The sequence below is a fragment of the Toxorhynchites rutilus genome, chromosome 3 (genome assembly GCF_029784135.1).
Source record: "Toxorhynchites rutilus septentrionalis strain SRP chromosome 3, ASM2978413v1, whole genome shotgun sequence".
Lineage (NCBI taxonomy): Eukaryota > Metazoa > Arthropoda > Insecta > Diptera > Culicidae > Toxorhynchites > Toxorhynchites rutilus.
Window position 1 is genome coordinate 320,226,921 of NC_073746.1, and position 19,185 is coordinate 320,246,105.

At 38.7% G+C, this 19,185-nt stretch overlaps 2 protein-coding genes across 2 annotated transcripts in view; one reads left to right on the forward strand and one right to left on the reverse strand.

The window, feature by feature from the left end:
* The window catches only part of LOC129775298 (coiled-coil domain-containing protein 39), a 17,762-nt gene extending 10,292 nt beyond the window's left edge, over positions 1-7,470 (reverse strand). The window contains exon 1 of the mRNA XM_055779866.1: positions 7,021-7,470. Coding sequence (XP_055635841.1) covers positions 7,021-7,393 — 373 coding nt within the window. The 5' untranslated portion in view covers positions 7,394-7,470. The remainder of the gene's footprint in view (positions 1-7,020) is intronic.
* Positions 7,471-7,822: 352 nt separating this feature from the next.
* LOC129775300 (zinc finger protein Xfin) lies at positions 7,823-10,290 on the forward strand. The gene is made up of 3 exons (XM_055779869.1): positions 7,823-9,013; positions 9,073-9,270; positions 9,336-10,290. The coding sequence occupies exons 1-3, from the start codon at positions 7,951-7,953 to the stop codon at positions 9,959-9,961; spliced, it is 1,887 nt and encodes a 628-aa protein (XP_055635844.1). The 5' UTR covers positions 7,823-7,950; the 3' UTR covers positions 9,962-10,290.
* Positions 10,291-19,185: the final 8,895 nt, after the last annotated feature.

Sequence of the window (19,185 nt, forward strand, 5' to 3'; positions counted from 1 at the left end):
TATCCTAACGGAAATACCCACTTCTGATTGGTCGAAATTGACGACACATGCGAAAGGCCCCTAACAGAGACATCAAAACCAAGCTGCATGAGGGAAATCGACATTACAAATACATCAAAGTAGGGGGAACATTTGTTCCGAAATGTGTTCCCCAACAGAGACATCAAAGCCAAGCTGCCTGGGGGAAATCGGCATTGCGAATATATGCAAGTCAGAGGCATTTTTGTATTGCAAGTAAGGTGAGTGATACGATAAATTCTAGCAAATAAAATTTAAATTTGGAACTTTAATGTTGGTTGCTTCATGAAATTTCATATCAATGACCGTCTTGTGAAAAATTTAGCCGAGTGTAAGTGTAAAATTGTATATGGTAGCAGTTGTGTTAAAAATGACTTCATATATGAAACGATTTATTTCAATGTTCATAAATAAAAACCAATGTATGTTCCCGCTCGAGAACGAGTCATTTGGTTTAAGCTGTCTATTTTGTTGTGTTCATTTCACCCAAGGAAAATTTATATGGATAGAAAAATTGGAAAGGCGAAGAAATATTAGAAAAAAAGATTTCCCATATGATCTACATATAGTATTTGGTGTTGTTAGTCCAATTAAAATTCGCACTGGGTTGAATAAACACTCATAAAGTAAAAATTATAAAATAAAATTACCTTTTCCATTTCAAATATGTTTTCTCTATATTAAAGTAACATGTTTTGATGTAACTGATGAGAAAAATTAATAATTTTGTTCGGCATTGGTAATTATCTTATATACTCACATTGGTGAGTTTTTCTTATTTCATCACAGGAGGCATCTCGTCTAGGATCACAGAGGGCGGTTTTCATCATAGCTCGTTCCACTTCGGTGTCTTTTACATCATACGCACCATCCAACGACTGTTCACCATTCTTCTGTCATCATCACTCGGTAAACACTGGTGGAGTGAACAAACAATACCCAACAACCAAACAAAACGGCCATTTTCAGGGCCACCAAATCATTATCAAAGAGTTTAACGATGTAATTCTTCAAACATATCCAAAATCAACAGATAGCCTAACGGAATCCTACGTCAACTATGCGGTCGTGTCTCAGACACAACCCTCCTGTGACTTTTCGTCAAAGAAACCCTTCTTGCTTGCACTATAGTCACACATATTCTAGGGTTTGACACACTTTAAAATTTGAATATTGTTTATACAAATCTACTAAAATCGCGATTAAAAATATGGGATGGGGTTTAAAATTTGGGGTTATATTCACGAAAATCTGAGAATCACATATCGGTTTGGCATGGAATGGCTGTATATTAGGGTGCCAATGAAAATTGTCATCTCTAATTTCAAAAAGTTACTCTATAAAAAATGTTCACCACCTCGAAAAAGCACCCTATGCCTAATATCAACTCAATCGAACATAAGGGAGATCGGAGCAAAGCGGTCAAAGTTTGAGATTTTTGAAAATCGAAAAGTCACCCAAGGGGGGAATAAAGGAAATCGGGGTTTTCGAAAAAAAATTGATGCCAGATGTCTTAAAATGCATTCGAGATTTACTGTTATCTCGAAAAACAAAATATTTTGGCACTAAGTCTTTTAAGGGGCTGTCCACATACCACGTGGACAGAAAAAGCATGATTTTAGACACCCCCCTCCCCCTCCGTGGACAAGCGTGGACATTTCTTATACCCCTCCCCCTGTTGTCCACGTGGACATTCCTCCGGTTTTAAGGAAAAAATCAAGAAATTCTATTTTTTTCGCTTAAATTTCATTTCAGGTTTGTTTCTATTTTCTATTCCATATGTATATTGATAAAAATTATAGCCTTACCAATGGTAACGATTTGTCTTGAAATCTTCGATTTTTTTCAACATTGTCCGGGAGCTCATAATTTTTTTCCGAATTCTATTTACGTTATCTCCATATCCATTTTAAAATATCGATTGTGAGCTTATTCTCGAGGATTTTTATTAAAGCTGGCTGGCTGTTTGAGTTTTCAAAAAATCAGACAATGAAATCAAGCACTTTGTTTGAAAATTTTCTCGTCTAAACAACAATGACTTTCGCTTTTACAGGTTCGGTAGTGCCTGATGGCTATAATGAACCTAGTAAAAACAAAACATCTGCAATATCATCGTGATCGATGATTCCGTTGACCTTCAACTCATAATTGTTAAATCATGCTAAATATTGTCCTGAAAACTTGGTGCCGATTCTAAGGAAAAAACCAAAAGCATACTTTTGTAGACATACATTTTTTCGATCATAGATGCACCGTTTTTAACTGAGTATTTCAGCATCCTTCATGCAACTTGAGAATTCCATCCTCTCAGAACTTATGCTATGCAGTAAGTTGAAGTTCTTACAAGAATCTTAACAGTTAAGAATCTGAAGATGCAATATCTGGTGTGTAAGGCGGGTGGAGTTTTAGAAGTGCCCTAGAAGCGTTCTGGATCGTTGATTTTCAAACGTTCAGCTGCTAGCAGTACTTGTTGGAATTCATCGGAACTAGTTGCTTGGTAGATGCTCATGATACAGATTTTCTTCCAGTCCTACCAGACCCAGCCATAGCTTTCTTCAAGCGAAAACCTGCTTCGGGGTTCCATTCACTTGCTAAGATTTTTTTAACTCAACATTCTTGTAAATGATTTGCCCTTTCCAATTCGTTACAAATATGTATTTTTGTCGCGTTTATGAAACGAATCGCAGATTGCGATAAGTCCCTTCAAGTGTTTTTCGGTAAAACAAACCCTTATTCCGGAATCCGGTCGGATTTGAAATTAGCACAATGTTGCGTTCTTTAAGAGGGTATTCTAGTCTAGAATTTTGAAAAAATCAATTTCTTTTCATCATATTTCTCTAATTCAGACATTTAAGAATATACCATAGGAGAGCCTTTTCGAAAATCTCATTATTTACCAAGTTATAGCCATTTTAGTGATGCGATATCTTATCTAGTACGGCCATAACAATTAACTTCAAACGCGTTTTTCTCGAAACATGTTTTTTTCAAACTGGCTTACACGATATCTCAAGTTCTACTTATCCGATCTATGTTTATATGAATACAATCTGTATGTATCTTTCTATCGCATGAACCTATAAAAAATCATGATTTTGTAACTTTACTATTTTAAAAAAATCAAGAAACTTGAAAAAATGTTTTAAACAGCATTTTTTTCTTCAAATTACCGCCATTTTATCAAAAAACACGTTTTTGACTTGTCCGAGGTTCATGCGATAGTAGCATCTTTACTGATTCAGAATCTGTTCGATTTGTTCGAGAACCTGAAGTGCTGGAATCTTGTACGCCATGGCAAAACTTTTTTTTGAACCCCCTCACTTGATCAGCTTCTAATTATGGATATATTTTTTATTGTTGAAAGATAGATAAACGAATAGTGATATAATGGATGGTAAAAATATTCTTTGTTTTACTTTTTCGGAGCTCGAAGAAACGTCCGAAATTCGGTCTCTATCCCCCTTAATCTGATCGAGTCAGATCCTATCGGATTGTACAAATGTTGCAACCTTGAAATGCGGAATGCAAAAGTTTATTTCGTCGGATTGCGATATGTCAAATCCGATCGGGTTCCGTAATATGGGTTAATATGTAGTCCACGCAGTGTTGCATGTTTGCATGTTGCATGCATGTTTTTCGTGATGTTTTGTTTCTGTGATTTCGGTGATTTTCGACATCTGTAGCGAATCTACTAATTCATGTGCATGAAAGATTAATCTTGTCTTTTAATTAATCAACAGTAGCAGCATGAACTTTCCAGACAACTCAAAAGAAGCGCATTACAAAAATTACCAGACATCAATGAAGAACAACATCATTGCAAGAAATAGATCTCCAGAGATACGGCCCGTACACTCATGGAAGAAATTGTTGTTCGTTTCAATGTTCAGAAATCCTTGGGAGTTCTCGAAAAAAAAAACAGTTTTGTCATCAAGAGCAAAAGCTGAATTCAACCCGCACTTAAGTCGTGAATATAGTAGAACCCCGATCATCTGCGGAATAGTGCGGCAAGGCCTCCGCGGATTACGAAAATCGCGGATAACGTAATAAATTACTAAAAATGAGATTCGAACACAAAAAAAAAATATTTCGGCATGATAACTAAGTTTTATGAATACAGGCATCATTAAACTATGCATCTGTAAAGTCGTACACACCAGGGGTCAATTAATGTAAAAGCCATAACCAAAACAAAATAGCAAAAGCCTATCACTCACTGATCAATTCCGGGAAAGTCCATAGAATTACTATGGAACTCACTTCCACGGATAAACCGCACCGCGGATCATCCGCTCGTGGATAATCGAGGTTCCACTGTACTACAAAAATCCAACTTTTTTTTTGTTATTGGGTGTCTTCATCCTGGCGGATTTAATGGCGGATTTAATTTAAATAATTTTTTTTTTTCGAAAACCCCGATTTCCTTTACTCCCCCCTTGGGTGATTTTTCGATTTTCAAAAAACTCAAACTCTGACCACTTTGCGCCACTCTCCCTTATGTCCGATTGAGCTGATATTTGGCATAGGGTGTTTTTTCGAGGTGGTGAACATTTTGTATAGGGTAACTTTTCGAAATTTAAGGGTCGATTTTTTCCCACATTGGCACCCTACTGTATATATATATACGGTTTGAAGAAAAATTTTACAAAAATAAAATTATTCAGATTTTTTTTTTGCATAGGGTCACTTTAATCAGTATTAAATATATGGTAATCGGTATCCTAACGGTATCATATATAGTTTATTTTGTGCATAATTTCGTCAAAATAGGTCGAGCCGAGACACGAGAATTTTATATATATATATATATATATATATATATATATATATATATATGTCATCATTTGGATCGCTTTAATAAGCTTGCTGACAAAGCCAGTCTGTTTATTATGCGATTTACTTCCGTACAAATGCTGACAGGATCAGAACTTGCGGCAGTTATTCAGGGGAGCGATGTACTGTAATCAGTGGCTCATGCGATCACAGAAATAAATAGTGACATCAGTACCAGCCGAAAGGTTGTTTACTACAACTTTGAAGGTTTATCGCCCAAGAATTGGCTTTGACATAATTGCATGACTCCATGGTGACATAAGCTAAATGCTCTGGAAATGCTTTTTTGAAACTGTTATTTCCTGTTCAAAGAAAAGACCACACTGAATAAGTAGATGAATTGAAAAATGAATCAAAAATCGATTCAAAAAGTATCGATTCTATAATACCGATTTAGTCAGTGAATCCATCTCTACGTCGTTTAGAAAATCGATTCGTCAAGGTCATTTCATCTATTCATAAAGATCGCCAAATACTAATTCTATTACTACTACTCTCAAAGAGACATTCTCGTTTTCGTTCGAATCCTGCTTCTAACTAAAACTTTGACAAAACTTTCGAACGAAAAATAGGAATAAGGGTGATTATTACAGGAGTCCTCCAACATTGGAAATGAAACTCTCGCATTGCCCAAATTGACTAAAATTTCCGTGATATTTGGGCTACTTGTTTACAAATCGTCTGAATTTAGAATTGATATTAGAGTAGATGGTTTGCCTGATCGCACACAACAAATCTCTCAACCTAAATTTTGTGTGCTATCGTGCAATTGAATGGCCATGCACACATGGTAGTATCAAAGCAGAATAGAGCTAATGTGAAATGTAGCAGCAACAGTATTCCAGAAAACGTGAAACTGATAAAATCCGCAGGACTTCAGTGTAGGGATTGTCTTTCCTGCGGAATGGCGCTCACTAACTGTTTGTTCCGTGGGTCGAACCAGAACAGTAACTGAATTATTCTCGGTCTGTGATGGTGGCAAACTCTAAGCTATAGGATCAATTTGTGAAACCTGTTGTATAGAAAAACATAATACAGTATTTTAGTTGTAAATCATAGAATGATTTTTATAGAATGTATTTCATTAAAATGCGGTCTAAAGCCCCTGTCCGGGCTGCGAAATCACATGCACATTTTCACTGCAGATCAAATAAGGTAAATGATTCAAAATGTGATCATGGTTTGTCCACTTTTTTGAATGCTCTAATTCAACACTCCTTTGTCAAATCAGGTATTCGAATGTTTCAAAACATATAAATAAAATTGTCTTTTTCATGATTTACAGTAGTTTTATAGTATATTTTTACGGATGGTATATTTATTTTTTTTCCCTCAATTGAGCTACCTTTTAATCGATCACCAGATGATTATTTCGCACGTATTCAGACCTTTTCTGGATTATAACACTTACAAATATTGTAAACATCATTCCTGCACACCATTTGTATGATATTTACATAGCTAAACCATTAAATTAACGCTTTTTGATGAACTCAATTCTGAGTTTGATGAACTCAATTCATGAGTTGTCCAATTCAAAAATGTTGTTCTGTCCATATGATTTCTATGGCAACCGCTTGGCGCGCTGCAGTTTGTTTAGTGTGTCCTTCGCGTACAGCAGAAATAAAGTTTCTTTATGTTGAGTGTCTTGAGGTGAACACTTTTAAAATGCCCAAGAAAATGCGATATTCTGAAGAAAGCCCAAATTATGAATGGATTAATATGATGACAGTAAACTAAAGCAATAATAAATGCAACATCTACTTGAGAATTCCAATATTTTCATTCAAAAATGGTGATTTCTAAATCTGAACAAACCATGATCATTTTTTAGACATACCATGATCAGAAGTGGTCAAACCATGATCATAATTCCTCTTTGAGGAAAATCGTTAAAAAACATAGAAAATTTGAATAATTTCAACGCCTTATGGTAGTATTTGCAACTATAGACTTGGGGCTTTTCAACAAACCCAAACTCGTATCGATTATATGTGAGTTTCATGAAGAAAATTCAATTTGCATTTACTAGTTACGTAAAAACACCCCAAATCGAACAAACCAAGATCATTTACCCTACCACATCATCCATTAAAATTAAGCATAAATTCCAATTTAGAATTCAAATAATGGAAGGTTTTCTCCGTTCTATTGCATCATCGAACCTACTCTGTGTCCGCTGGTCATGCTTTTCCAGCTCCTCCCGTCCGTACTGCACCTCCTTGGCGAGCTTTCGCAGCCGGCCGCTATCGTTTTCCGCCACCTTGAGCATCCCATGTTCCGTGTCGATTTGCCGTTTGTCCTCGCTCAGCAGTTTTAGGTTCTGATCAAACTCCACCCGAGCGTTCTTCAAATGCACTTGCAAGTTTCCCAACCGCTGGTTGCTCAACTGAACCCGATCGAGCACTTCCGTTTTTCGATCGCCCAATCGATTGACGCTCTCCAGGAGTTTCTTGTTCTCCTCGCTGGCAATGGGTATGAAGCTTCCATCCGTACCCAAGCCCATCTCTTCCATCACCCGGATTACGTACGGTTGTGCCATTTTGCGAACTTTTCACCACTTCAACACTGTGTCTGACTAAAGAATACAAGTGATGAAATTTTCCACCAACGGTAGGATATAAGTTTTTCCGAATAAACAAACCTCACAACTCGTGGTAAGAAGCGGTTACTAGGATGTATCCAAGGCGAGCTGAAAGAAAAGGCGCGCGCATGCGGTTGCGACCACGTGTTGCATTTTGCTTTGGTGGTTGGAATACTCCAGCACTGCAACAGATGGAACCGTTGAATCGTCTCACAGTCATCGGAACGGGTCTATTTTTAAAGCGCGCGTCTTGCATGTTTTGATGACAAACACGCGAGAGAGATGCGCAGTCAGTTTAGTCAACGGTTGAAAAATGACTGCCTTTGGCGCATCCTTTCTCAGCCGAGAGTGAGGCCAAGAGAAAAGTCTACCATTCGTAACACATTAATCAGCAGGGAAAGATGTGAAAAATTTTCGATCAAAGGAAATGTGAGCAATTGGAGAAAAATAAATTTGCCCAGATTGGGAAAGTGTACGGGATTTAAAGTGGTTACGGTCAGAATTGATTACCCGAGATGTGTACAAAAAGTCTGTCATGTCCACTCTGCTGTAAGACGAACTTTCCAAACATCGACGCCTTACGTATTAGTCTGCTGAAAGTTACGTCGCGGCCATTAAAATGTCCGATATGTACTGACGAACTACTCGGATTGGATAAGCTAACCATTCATCTGTTTGGTCATTCGATCTTTGGTCAGGAAAAGGAGAAGCCTGTCCCCGCGGAGAAAAAGAAAGTGTCAACAAACCAATTGAAAAATGTTCGGAAACCTAAAAAAGAATCGCCTTCGGGGGATGGTGCACTGACAGCTGCCCGAAAACAGCCAACACAGACAGTTCAGACAGTTCAAGTGAACAACAGCAACAAGTGCAACATTTGTGGGGATGAATTTCGCGACCAAAGTCTACTGAGAATGCATACAACGGTATTTCACGGATTTCCCAGCACACCAAGCGGTAGTCCACAGATCCCCACAGGAGAAGGAATCAACGTAAACAAAGAAGAGAATCGCTTCCAGTGCAACATGTGCTCAAAAACATTTAAAATGAAAGGCTCGCTGAAAATCCACATTCGGGTCGTACATTTAGGTTACTCAAAAAAGAATTCATCGAACTGCAGCGGCGATAGTAGTGGTACAACCCCCACAGTCACGACCATTACTGCGTCACCAATTTACCAAAATAATGGCATGATGCAAAACATCGTACCGAATAACGTGCGTACGCCACCACCCCAACAACCTCAACCACAACAGCCGCAACCACAGCAGCCACAACCACTGACGATCGCTGCTCCAATCAATCATCCACAGATAATCGAAATTATCGATCCAAGGCAACTTGCCGAATTTATCTACGTTACTAATCAACACCAGCAAATCGTTGAACGCACCATGGTGAATCCCATGCATCCTAATATTCCATCCCCAAAGAGTGTAGGATCCATTCCTTCTCCATCCCAACCGTCGCCACTGCCACATCCCAATTCCGTAGAAAGCAACAAGCAATGGGAGTGCGACGTTTGTCTGAAGAGTTTTACAACAAAATACTTTCTGAAGAAACACAAACGACTCCACACAGGTTAGTGCACCGATGAAATCCCCTCCCACCCTAATCAACTAATCGTGGGTTTGTTGCAGGTGAAATGCCATACTCTTGCCAAATCTGTGGCAAATCGTTCACTTTCCAACAATCGTACCACAAACATCTTCTCTATCACAGCGACGAAAAGCCTCACATATGTTCGATCTGTGGCCGAGCTTTCAAGGAACTGTCCACTCTCCACAATCACGAGCGAATTCACAGCGGCGAGAAGCCATTCTCCTGCGAAACTTGTGGTAACCTCCGGCAAACTAATGACCCTCACTTCAGCGTCCCTTTATTCTGCTTCCCATCCAAACAGGCAAATGCTTTCGGCAGCGAGTTTCCTATCTTGTTCACAGACGTATCCACACAAACACGCAACCGTACAAGTGCACCGCCTGTGACAAAAGCTTCCGCTACAAAGTGTCCCAGAGAACGCACAAGTGTCTCGCACAACCACCGGGAACCGTCGTTCGTCAAACGGGCGATCTTCTGCAGAAGTTACTCCAATCGTCCGCCATTCTGCCAACCCTCGGGGAGCCATCGGGTCAGGATCCGGAACGGCCTTCGTCTGCGAAGAACCTTGAACAGCATCAGTCCGAGTTGAACGACTGCATTAAATCCGAGGAATACATCAACCGAGCCTTGGATGAAATACTCAACGAATCCTACGACAAGATGGGCATATGCGAAAATACAATCAGCTATGAGGACAACACCGATCATCGTCAACAGATGTCGCAAAACTTTTACGGAACCATGTCTAACACGACGTCGCAACATCACACCAATCAGTTGCAATCGGGGAGCAATGGGGAGTCGGGGATCGTCCCACGGATCGAGAATCTGTGTCTGATGTCGCCTGGCCCTCGCGATGTAATAGCGTTCGACGGAGAATCGATGGAGGTGATCGATTCGATCAAATTAGATTTGTTGGGAGAATGAGATGCATGGGATGTTTGGGATGTTGTGGTATCCAACGCATCAAACTGATTGGTGGTGTTAATACTCGCGTTAATGCTGGCCATTATATCTGTTCGAGATTAATGGGTGTTCAACATAAAAAGTAAGCTTTTTTTATGTTCGTGTCGATTTCATTATTAATATTGCAATGTAAATACAAATATAAATTGAATGACTTTGTCTTCTACCACCTACAAAGTAGAGTTCTTCGAATGCGAACGGACTCGAGGATAACTCGAAATGTTTCGACTGAACAGTACTTTATATCAAAAAGAAACAATCAAGTCCATCATTGCCGTAATCCGTTCAGGATTGAAGAAGAGTTAATTGGTAATCCATCGGCTACTATATTCAATACTTTGGGGAGTGAATTCAATTCTCCGCGCGCGAGATACAGTTGCAATTACAATGCTTGAGGATTCAGCATTAGCCGCCTGCATAATATTAGCTATGTTTGTTAGTGAAGTTATAGAAATGACGTATTCGGGTGTTTCAGTTGAAGATCCGAATTGTAATCACAGCAAAAGTTCTATGTTTCAAATCATCTCGGAATTTTTTTATTCAAACTACGTCAGGCTTTTTTTCTTTAGTTTCGGTCATCGCTTGCACATTACTGATGTACACGATCCTCACCAATAAAACATAGTTTCCACGCCGAAATATCTTTTTCGTGGTGAGACCTCAATTTCAGTCTGTTATTGCGTTTTCTGCGATTTGATCACCACGGCGTCCATGCCATCCAATTCCGCGAATGATCGGTGCTCTACTGTTTAAGTCTACGGACTAAGGACTAAGACCCCCAAGGCGTCGATATCGTCCACTTTGAGGATCCCTAGTTAAGAGGAACAAATATTTATATCGCAAGATTTTGATTCGCATGATTATTCAGGAGGCGAGTCTCATTAAACTAAAAAAGTAGTCAGGAAAGAAAACCGTAACTAAGAACAAAAAAAAGCACTGACGTTCCTAAAGAACTTGATCCTTTTATCTCCTTGTTGGGTATGAACCACTGCGTCCATTATTTTGAACTATTGTGGTATGCCCCATTTTTCCTACTACGCTCCACGCTTTTCTACTGCTTATTGATGAAGAAGTGGACTGAAAGCTATAACAAGATAGGTGCCAATCAGGAATAATCTGTCTGGTGAAAATAATAATCCTGATCGGCGACACAAACATCCTTGGGCTTCAGAATAGCCTTATCAAGGTGTTTAAGTCTGCGTCTTGTTACAGCTCCGCAATTGCAGAGCAAATGTTCCGAGGTTTCACTTTCGGCATTACAAAAGCGACAAATATCATCGTGTACTGAACATTTTTAAGATGGTATTTGCTCGAACAGTGTCCTGTTATAAGACCAAGGAATGCGCTGAAGTCTTTCTTAATAAGATTCAGCAATTGTTGAATAATTTTAAGATTCGACGTGACAATTTTTTTACCGGTTAACACCTTGCGGACCGCTCACGAGATTTCTCGTGCTTCGCCTTCCGTCTATTACGGATGGAACACGAAATAACGCGTGTTTTCTACACTTGATGGTTGAATCAATGGTCTGCCAAGAATCTCACAAGACCTACCGATGGTTCGCCTTCGTCTCATCCACACCGAAGAAAACGATCTCATTCGTAGCTCAATAAAAATTCGCTTTCAAAACCGCCCCGTTCTGTGTGACATGGCTCATTCACAATACACTGTAGATCCTCCGCTGCGGTTTTACTCGCGGAATCCGCCTAATGTGACATCAGCCTTAATGTGTTAAGTTGTACAGCCATCCAATTGGCGATTACCACTCGGTCTTCTCATTTTTTTCAGCTCACTCTTCAACACACAATCAGAAATTCCACAGAATGGTTCTGGACCAGTGAAGGGTGAGCTTGAGCCGCATCTTGCTAGTTCATTCATCAATGTAAATGACTTCTTTCAGCTTGAAACACACTTGCCTCATTATATTGATGACAATAACAAACGAGCTCATTTTGTTCATATCGTTGATGCATGAACAAATTTGCTATAAAGAACGAGTGCGGCATTGAGTGGGGTTCATAACTTCACTGTTATTTATACTTTGAATATCAGAAGCAACAAATTGGTATTCATCACATTCGAAATGACATTCGTTCTGGCAGTGAATTTGAGTAAAAATTCAATATAAAAAAAAAGGCTGGACCATTTAGAAAACAAAAACGCCAGAGTTCGATGAAACGAATATTGCAAGAAATCGCGAAGGATTTTATTTGGCGAGACGGTAACACCGGCTTATGCAGAAAGGATACACCGAGTGACTGTAGCTACCGTCAAGTGATTTGCAATATCGGGAATTTCATTTCCGAACACAGCATCCGGCAGCTGCAAAGAAGCACGGGCTCATGAAACATTTGGATAGTGATAAGCAAAAAACCGCGAACAATCCTTAAATGCTGTATTGCAATTGAAAGACTTAAGCAGCAGTACAATAAAAGTTCGAACTAAATAAAAACAAATCGCACACAGCAGTCTCAGGTTAAAAGTAAACAACAGCTGATATTCATTTGGCTAAAAAGAAATTCAATTCTGATGTCTTTAATAATCAAGATGAAAATGAAACTGGGTGGAAAAATAAACTTCAAAACATATTGAAGAACAAAAGTTAATTTGCCCATATTCACTGGTTGTCTAAATGTGACATTTTGATTTTCGTTTGGATGTATAGGTTTTCGATTCATCCGATGTATAGATCCGAAAATCTATGCATTTGAGCTTAGCGAAGACGATTTTTTCAACACTGGTCTGAGAAGGTGCAGATGTTAGCATGTCTATATTTTCTTTTGAGGCAGACATTTATACATTCTATTATTGCAGCTATTTTTGTGTGGAAAACTATTGGCCAGAAAGGTTTTTCTCTGGGACAGTGGCATAGCCTGACTGGGTGACACCTGAGGTGGATTTCTTGGGTAAAATCTTGTTATCAACTCTTTGTCAAATTAAACGTAGCAAGAAATGTATTTATTATTATATTAAATAGAATGAACAAGAAGTCACAAATTCAATAAAGTAAGCACAATCACTTTTAATTGACAACAAAGCCAACCCTGCCCCATCGTTGACTGCATTTTTTTCAATAATTTAAACTTTGATGAGCCTCTTCCACAGGACGCAACAGAAACGCAAACAGTTAGTAGCCGCTTCAAACTCACTGTAAGAATTGGAAGCAATTATTGGAAGTTACACTTCACGATGAACTGTAACCGACCCAAAGCAGTCTAATGATTGACATCGTCCAGTTCAATTTAAGCGGTCTTCGAATATCCTTGGTATATCTTGGTATATCTAGCTAATGTAGGAATTTACCAGTTTGTCAAATCGATGTTTTCAGTTCGCTGTCAGGTGCTGATTACATTTGTCGATCATGAATTGATTAAAATATTTCGGCTTTGCTTTTGCCGCTTTTAAAATCTATATATATATATCCACCATATATATATATATATATATATATATATATATATATATATATATATATATATATATATATATATATATATATATATATATATATATATATATATATATATATATATATATATATATATATATATATATATATATATATATATATATATATATATATATATATATATATATATATATATATATATATATATATATATATATATATATATATATATATATATATATATAAATGGATTTCTGTCTGTCTGTCTGATTCTTATGGACTCGGAAACTACTGAACCGATCGACATGAAAATTGGTAGCTCTAAGGTGCTGCCATACAATTGAAACACAAATGTCTACATTACTCGAGAATTAATTAACCAAATGAAACGAAATTTGGCATGTGGAGGTTTTAGGGTGCAATAAATGATTCTATAGTGGTTAGATACTCCTCCCCCCTCTCAAAGGAGGGGCTGCCATACAAATGAAACACAAATTTCTGCATTACTCGAAAATTAATCAAGCAAATAAAACAAAATTTGGCATGTTGAGGTTTTAGGGTGCAATAAATGTTTCTATGGTGGTTAGACGCTCCACCCCCCCTCTCTAAGTGGGGGCAGCCATACAAATGAAACACTAATTTCTACATTACTCGAGAATTAATCAGGCAAATGAAACCAAATTTGGCATGTGAAGGTTTCAAGGTGCAATAAATGATTCTATGGTGGTTAGATACTCCTCCCCCCTCTCTAAGGGGAGAAGAGGGGAGGGGTCTGTATCAAACATTTATTCCATGTAACGGAGAAACATGTTGTTTGAAAGTGGTTGAAAAATCTTGAACGAGAATTGTGTCTGAAAATAATTTGATATTATAATGATGAGTTTTGGTAGGAGTACTAGAAATTTTATAGTAAAAGGTAAATTCAACGGGGTCGATTGGAAGATCAATCAATGAACAGTTCTGCGATTGGACCCATGAACTTGCACGTAGTAAGAAAACGTGAATGTTTTAAGGTATTGATAACAAAAATCAAATTTTGGGCGGGACGAAGTTTGCCGGGTCAGCTAGTATCCGATAAGAATGACCAATATACTCCAACATTCCCGCCTTTTTATCTTATGAGGAATTCTTCTTCCAGTAGCAAATTAATATTCGTCACAACGTTACCCAGAGACAATCCTTTGATTTGCAAATAGTTCTGCGCTAGGTCTACTTCTCGTTGTACGTCGCACCAGAAGTACAAATAACACAGGTGTATCAAATCATAAACCTGCTGCTGGGAGAGACCGTGTAATTGATTTAGTATTTGAGTCGCACAAAACTCTAATGGCTATGATCGGCCCATCGTAGTTCGCCTAAATTGGTTTCACAATGTTTATTCAAATCTTTTGATCTTAAAATAGCGTTCATCGTATCGTTGCTGTGTCGATTTAGAAGCTTTTTTTGTTCTGATTATATTCAGAAAAAAAAATCGCTCGACGGTTGTCGAGGAGTGAGACATAATGAGAACGATATAAACAAGGCATCGAAGCGCCGAAAATGCGAGCGAACCGTCAATTCTTTTCAGGCATTCAATTTTTGTCCACCAATACTGCACATGCTCGTTTTCTGAAACTGTGATTTCCTTAGGGAGTAATTTTACCTTTAGGGTACGGAACTCATTCCCCAGATCTTGTATATTCTTATTGTAGAACCCTGGAAACGCCTCTAACACAACGTTAATGCTTGTCAAAGTGGAAAAGTTTCTGGGATTTAACATTGCCGCAGCTTTGAGCGTCGGAAGATCGAACCTACGCAAACTACGCAAATGATGATCATTTGAAATGATCTGACAATCTGATGATCTGAAGCAAAATATACGTCACACCGTCCGACGCGAATCCTTTCAGACGATCCTTGTTAGGAATTCCGTCCTTATGAAACTGATCAATCATTGCATTATAGATGCTTTCATGATCAGCAGCACCAAGCGATATTGCGGCGTAAAAGTCGTCATGTACCTTAATGCTGCTTCGTTTAAATCAAGACGGGTCTATGGTACTAGGTGAGGCCGTTTCGTCACTAAGTTGGTTAGGGGAGCGGTATATGAAAACAGAACGGAAGAAAGCAGAAGGGGAATTATTTGCTTGTAGCGTGAAAGAGATAGACTGATCACGAGCGAGCTTCGGCCCTAGCGTATTGTGTTTTGTTTACAAACAAAACACAGTAGACTTCCAAGATGGCTGAAGAGTGGTTTTAGGAAGTTGGCCCACCTTAGGATATACTTCTAGGCGCCTTGGTTTAAATCTAAGTAATTTCACAAGTGGAAAAAATCTGTACCAATCTGTACCCTCGTTTGCTTAGTAAGGCGTCGTGCACAAATTACGTAACGCGAGAAGGGGGGAGGGGGTTGCGTTACTCACTGTGTTTTAAAGATAGGAAATTGCGTTACATGAAGGAGGGGGGCAAAATCCGAATTTTAAGCGTTAGGTAATTTGTGCACGACGCCTAAGCGGACATCGTAGTTTCATAATCCAACGATAGAAAAGTCGTTTCGGATCCCAAAAATCTGGTGTTAACACGGAAATAATGAGAGGAATTTCCTACAAACTGAGAAACTATTCAATTATTGCGCTCGCTTCACTCAATTACTTATGTAATATTCTACTGAAAAGCAATTTTGGAACGGTAAGCAATCCAATATTGGAACGGCTGGACTACAACTATGCGCTTGAGGAGTCTCACATAATGCATCGGCTACAATAATTGATGAAAATGCTTCATTTGTGCGGCAAGTATGTGCTGATCCGTACATTTGCAAAAAAAACAAATTGGTCGAACTAAACCAACATCTATAATCACGAATTTTTGAAGATAACGTCAACTCGAGGGGTTTATCATACATCTGCCAGAGCATCCCATCAGGGGAGAAATCACTCGCTTTGGTTACCCAAACTGAATGAATATGGATGAATTTAGTCACAGAACGGTTATAAACTTTTCGTGAATGGTTGTTTCATCTTTTCATCTGAGATAAATCTGTTACAGCATCGATATTTATAATCATCAAGCGAAAATCGCCAATTTTGGAAACTCCAATTAAAAACAGAAAGTGGGTTATATCTATGGTATAACCGCAATGGTAACGTAGGACTATCGTTGTTTCAGTGATCCTTTGTTTGAAGTTAAATCTGAATCCATTCTGAATGAATGAATAAATGAATATTTGAGGGACTTCGGAAACGAGAGCGTTACGTTGGAGGTACAAGGTTTTATGCATCCAATATTGGATACGAAAATATCCTACTAATGGGGAAGAATAATATTCAGAAGCTATCCTGTTAATTGCGATTGATTAAAAAATCACAAAACCAAATGTATTTGGTTACAGAGTTACATGGATAGAAAACATTAAAATAAACTCTTTCACATGAATGTATTTTTAAATTCCCAGAGGAACTGGCAGATTATTTTCAGTAACGATTAGATATTTCCACATTTTCCTCGATACTGGAAGCCCAACAGTGGTTAATGCTAACTCGATAACCATCTGTTAATAGCACTTGATTGAAAAATATTTGGTCACAGTGTTACATGGATAGGAAACATCAAAATAAACTCTTTCACATGAATGTAATTTTAAATTCCCAGAGGAACTGGCAGATTATTTTCCGGATCTTTCTCGATGCTGAATGGCATCCAAACGGAAAGAATTCCGCGCGTGTATGTGTGTGTGTGTGTAGCGGCTGCTTCGAGATCTTCCCGGGGAACCGTTTGTGGCATCACTCTCCTCCTGATGGATTCATGTCTGGCCTAAGGTGCACAAACAGGCTCTTGGTGACACCGTTCATCAGCTGAAAGCGCTGATAAACGAAGAGCTTCACCACAACAGCGACAACATGCTCCAATCGCTGTTCAATTAGAACTGAGTGGATTTCCGAGCGACGCTCGCTTATATACCGATTGGTAATTTCAATAGCCTGCTTTGAAAGCAATTTTAAGACTATTGAAACAAGTTTTTGGATCAAAAAGTAACAAGTATAGAACGCGTAGGCATTTTATCTTTCGAATGAAGTGTTTATCATACCATTTCGTTCAGTTGTTTAGGAGCTATTAACGCTCAAAATCTCGGTCTCCGGCGTAACGCTTTCCTTTTCGAAACTTTGATTTTACACCCCGGTATAGAAATGAAAGACGTAGTCCTACGTCAAAAAAACAGATAAATACATACTTTTTGTTCTTCAATTTGCTGAAAAACACTAGGCCTCCCGGAAATGATCAATGATTGTGCTTCGAGTGAACTGTAAACCTTTTTATGTATGAACCGCTCTCTTCTACATTCATACTGCACCTACTATAGTATAAATCTTGTTTTTCCAACGAGCGATTGGAGCGAAACCTGTGAACGGAGTTCATTTCAGATCACAGCTGATTGCTTGTGAAAGGAGCATCCACGAATTCTGCTATCAATTATAGCTGATTCAACATCTGGCAAATATATTGACAATCGCACCAGTCATTTTTCCCGGAAGTTTGTAATCAGAAAGATATTCTACCGGACCACTTCGTAATATCCGTAACATCCCCACGTTCTCAAATTCATCGGGGCGACTCGTCGCGTAGGCTCGATAGCTCGGAGCTTCACACACTCAATTCAATCCGCGAATTGAGTTCAGTGACGGCAGACGTATACACGGCGCGATTCCTCGACTGTGGTTGTGCTGCCCGAGGAAAATCCTTATCTCGCTCTCTTTCGCACTCACTGCGGGTGTGTGTTGTGAACAGACATTTTGAAAAGATTCGGGTGTGAAAATTATTTTCATTCCAGCTGGGAAAGTATAACCCTCGGTAATTAAACGTTATGGAACGTGCTAAAATCATGAACAGCGAAGAAAAGTGAAGAATTCATATGGTAGACTCTTGCATATTCTGCAATAAACCATTGAACCTACTGCAAGGTCCAATCCAAGTATTGATTTTCAATTTTCTCACGCGATAGCTTGATTTATGGGAAAACTTGGAGGTCTTGTGCGTATGGTAGAGATATGTTCCACAAAAGAGCACACGAAATGCTAATGTTTTACCGCAGATAAACAGAAAAGACACTTAGCAGCGCAGTAATGGAAGAAATTTTATAACAATATCGAAATCATTAGTGATAAGCAGAGTGACATTCTACCCTGTTATCTTCGCTCGTTTTACTTTTGCGTTGTTCGCCTTGCTTCGTGCGCTCTGTGTGGTTTTGATGCGCTGTCTATGTATTTCCAAGAGGGTTCCATTTTTCATTCACCTCTATCACCAAACGCTCTGTTGCTTGCGAAGCAAAGAGGAAGATAAACATTGAGGGAAAACCAAGTGTGCAGTGACGGTGTGTTTGTGTGTGACGTTGACTCCGCTGAAAAGCTCAATGCGATGCGATGAATCAAGAACAGCTGTGTGTGCAGAAAATAAAGAGTGATCAGCGGTCGCTGTGTTTGTGTGTGAAATTGCCGATAACAAAAACAATACACTCGACAGGTAATGTATTTGCCACAACACATATCGCCTCCGGTGTTACTTTGATTGCGGTTACATATAAAATTCGTTGAGCTCGAGATTGCTTCTATTTTACTGTTCCCATCTATGTCAATATTTGGTGCTGATTTTATTGAATGCATTTCCCATTCAATCAATGAGATCGATGAATTGTTTTCAGGCGAGTCACATGAATTGCGGTTCCGATTAGATGCAATAGTTTCAGATACAGTAGTCGTTTGCTAACTGGGCCTGCATTTACTAGTATTAATCTAATTGGTGC

What these genes read in the sequence shown, in the direction of transcription:
- LOC129775300 (XM_055779869.1), top strand. Translation starts at nt 7,951, where the DNA reads ATGTGTACAAAAAGTCTGTCATGTCCACTCTGCTGTAAGACGAACTTT. An exon ending in ACACAAACGACTCCACACAG is followed by an intron (nt 9,014 to 9,072) that starts GTTAGTGCACCG and finishes GGTTTGTTGCAG; the next exon opens with GTGAAATGCCATACTCTTGC. An exon ending in ATTCTCCTGCGAAACTTGTG is followed by an intron (nt 9,271 to 9,335) that starts GTAACCTCCGGC and finishes CCATCCAAACAG; the next exon opens with GCAAATGCTTTCGGCAGCGA.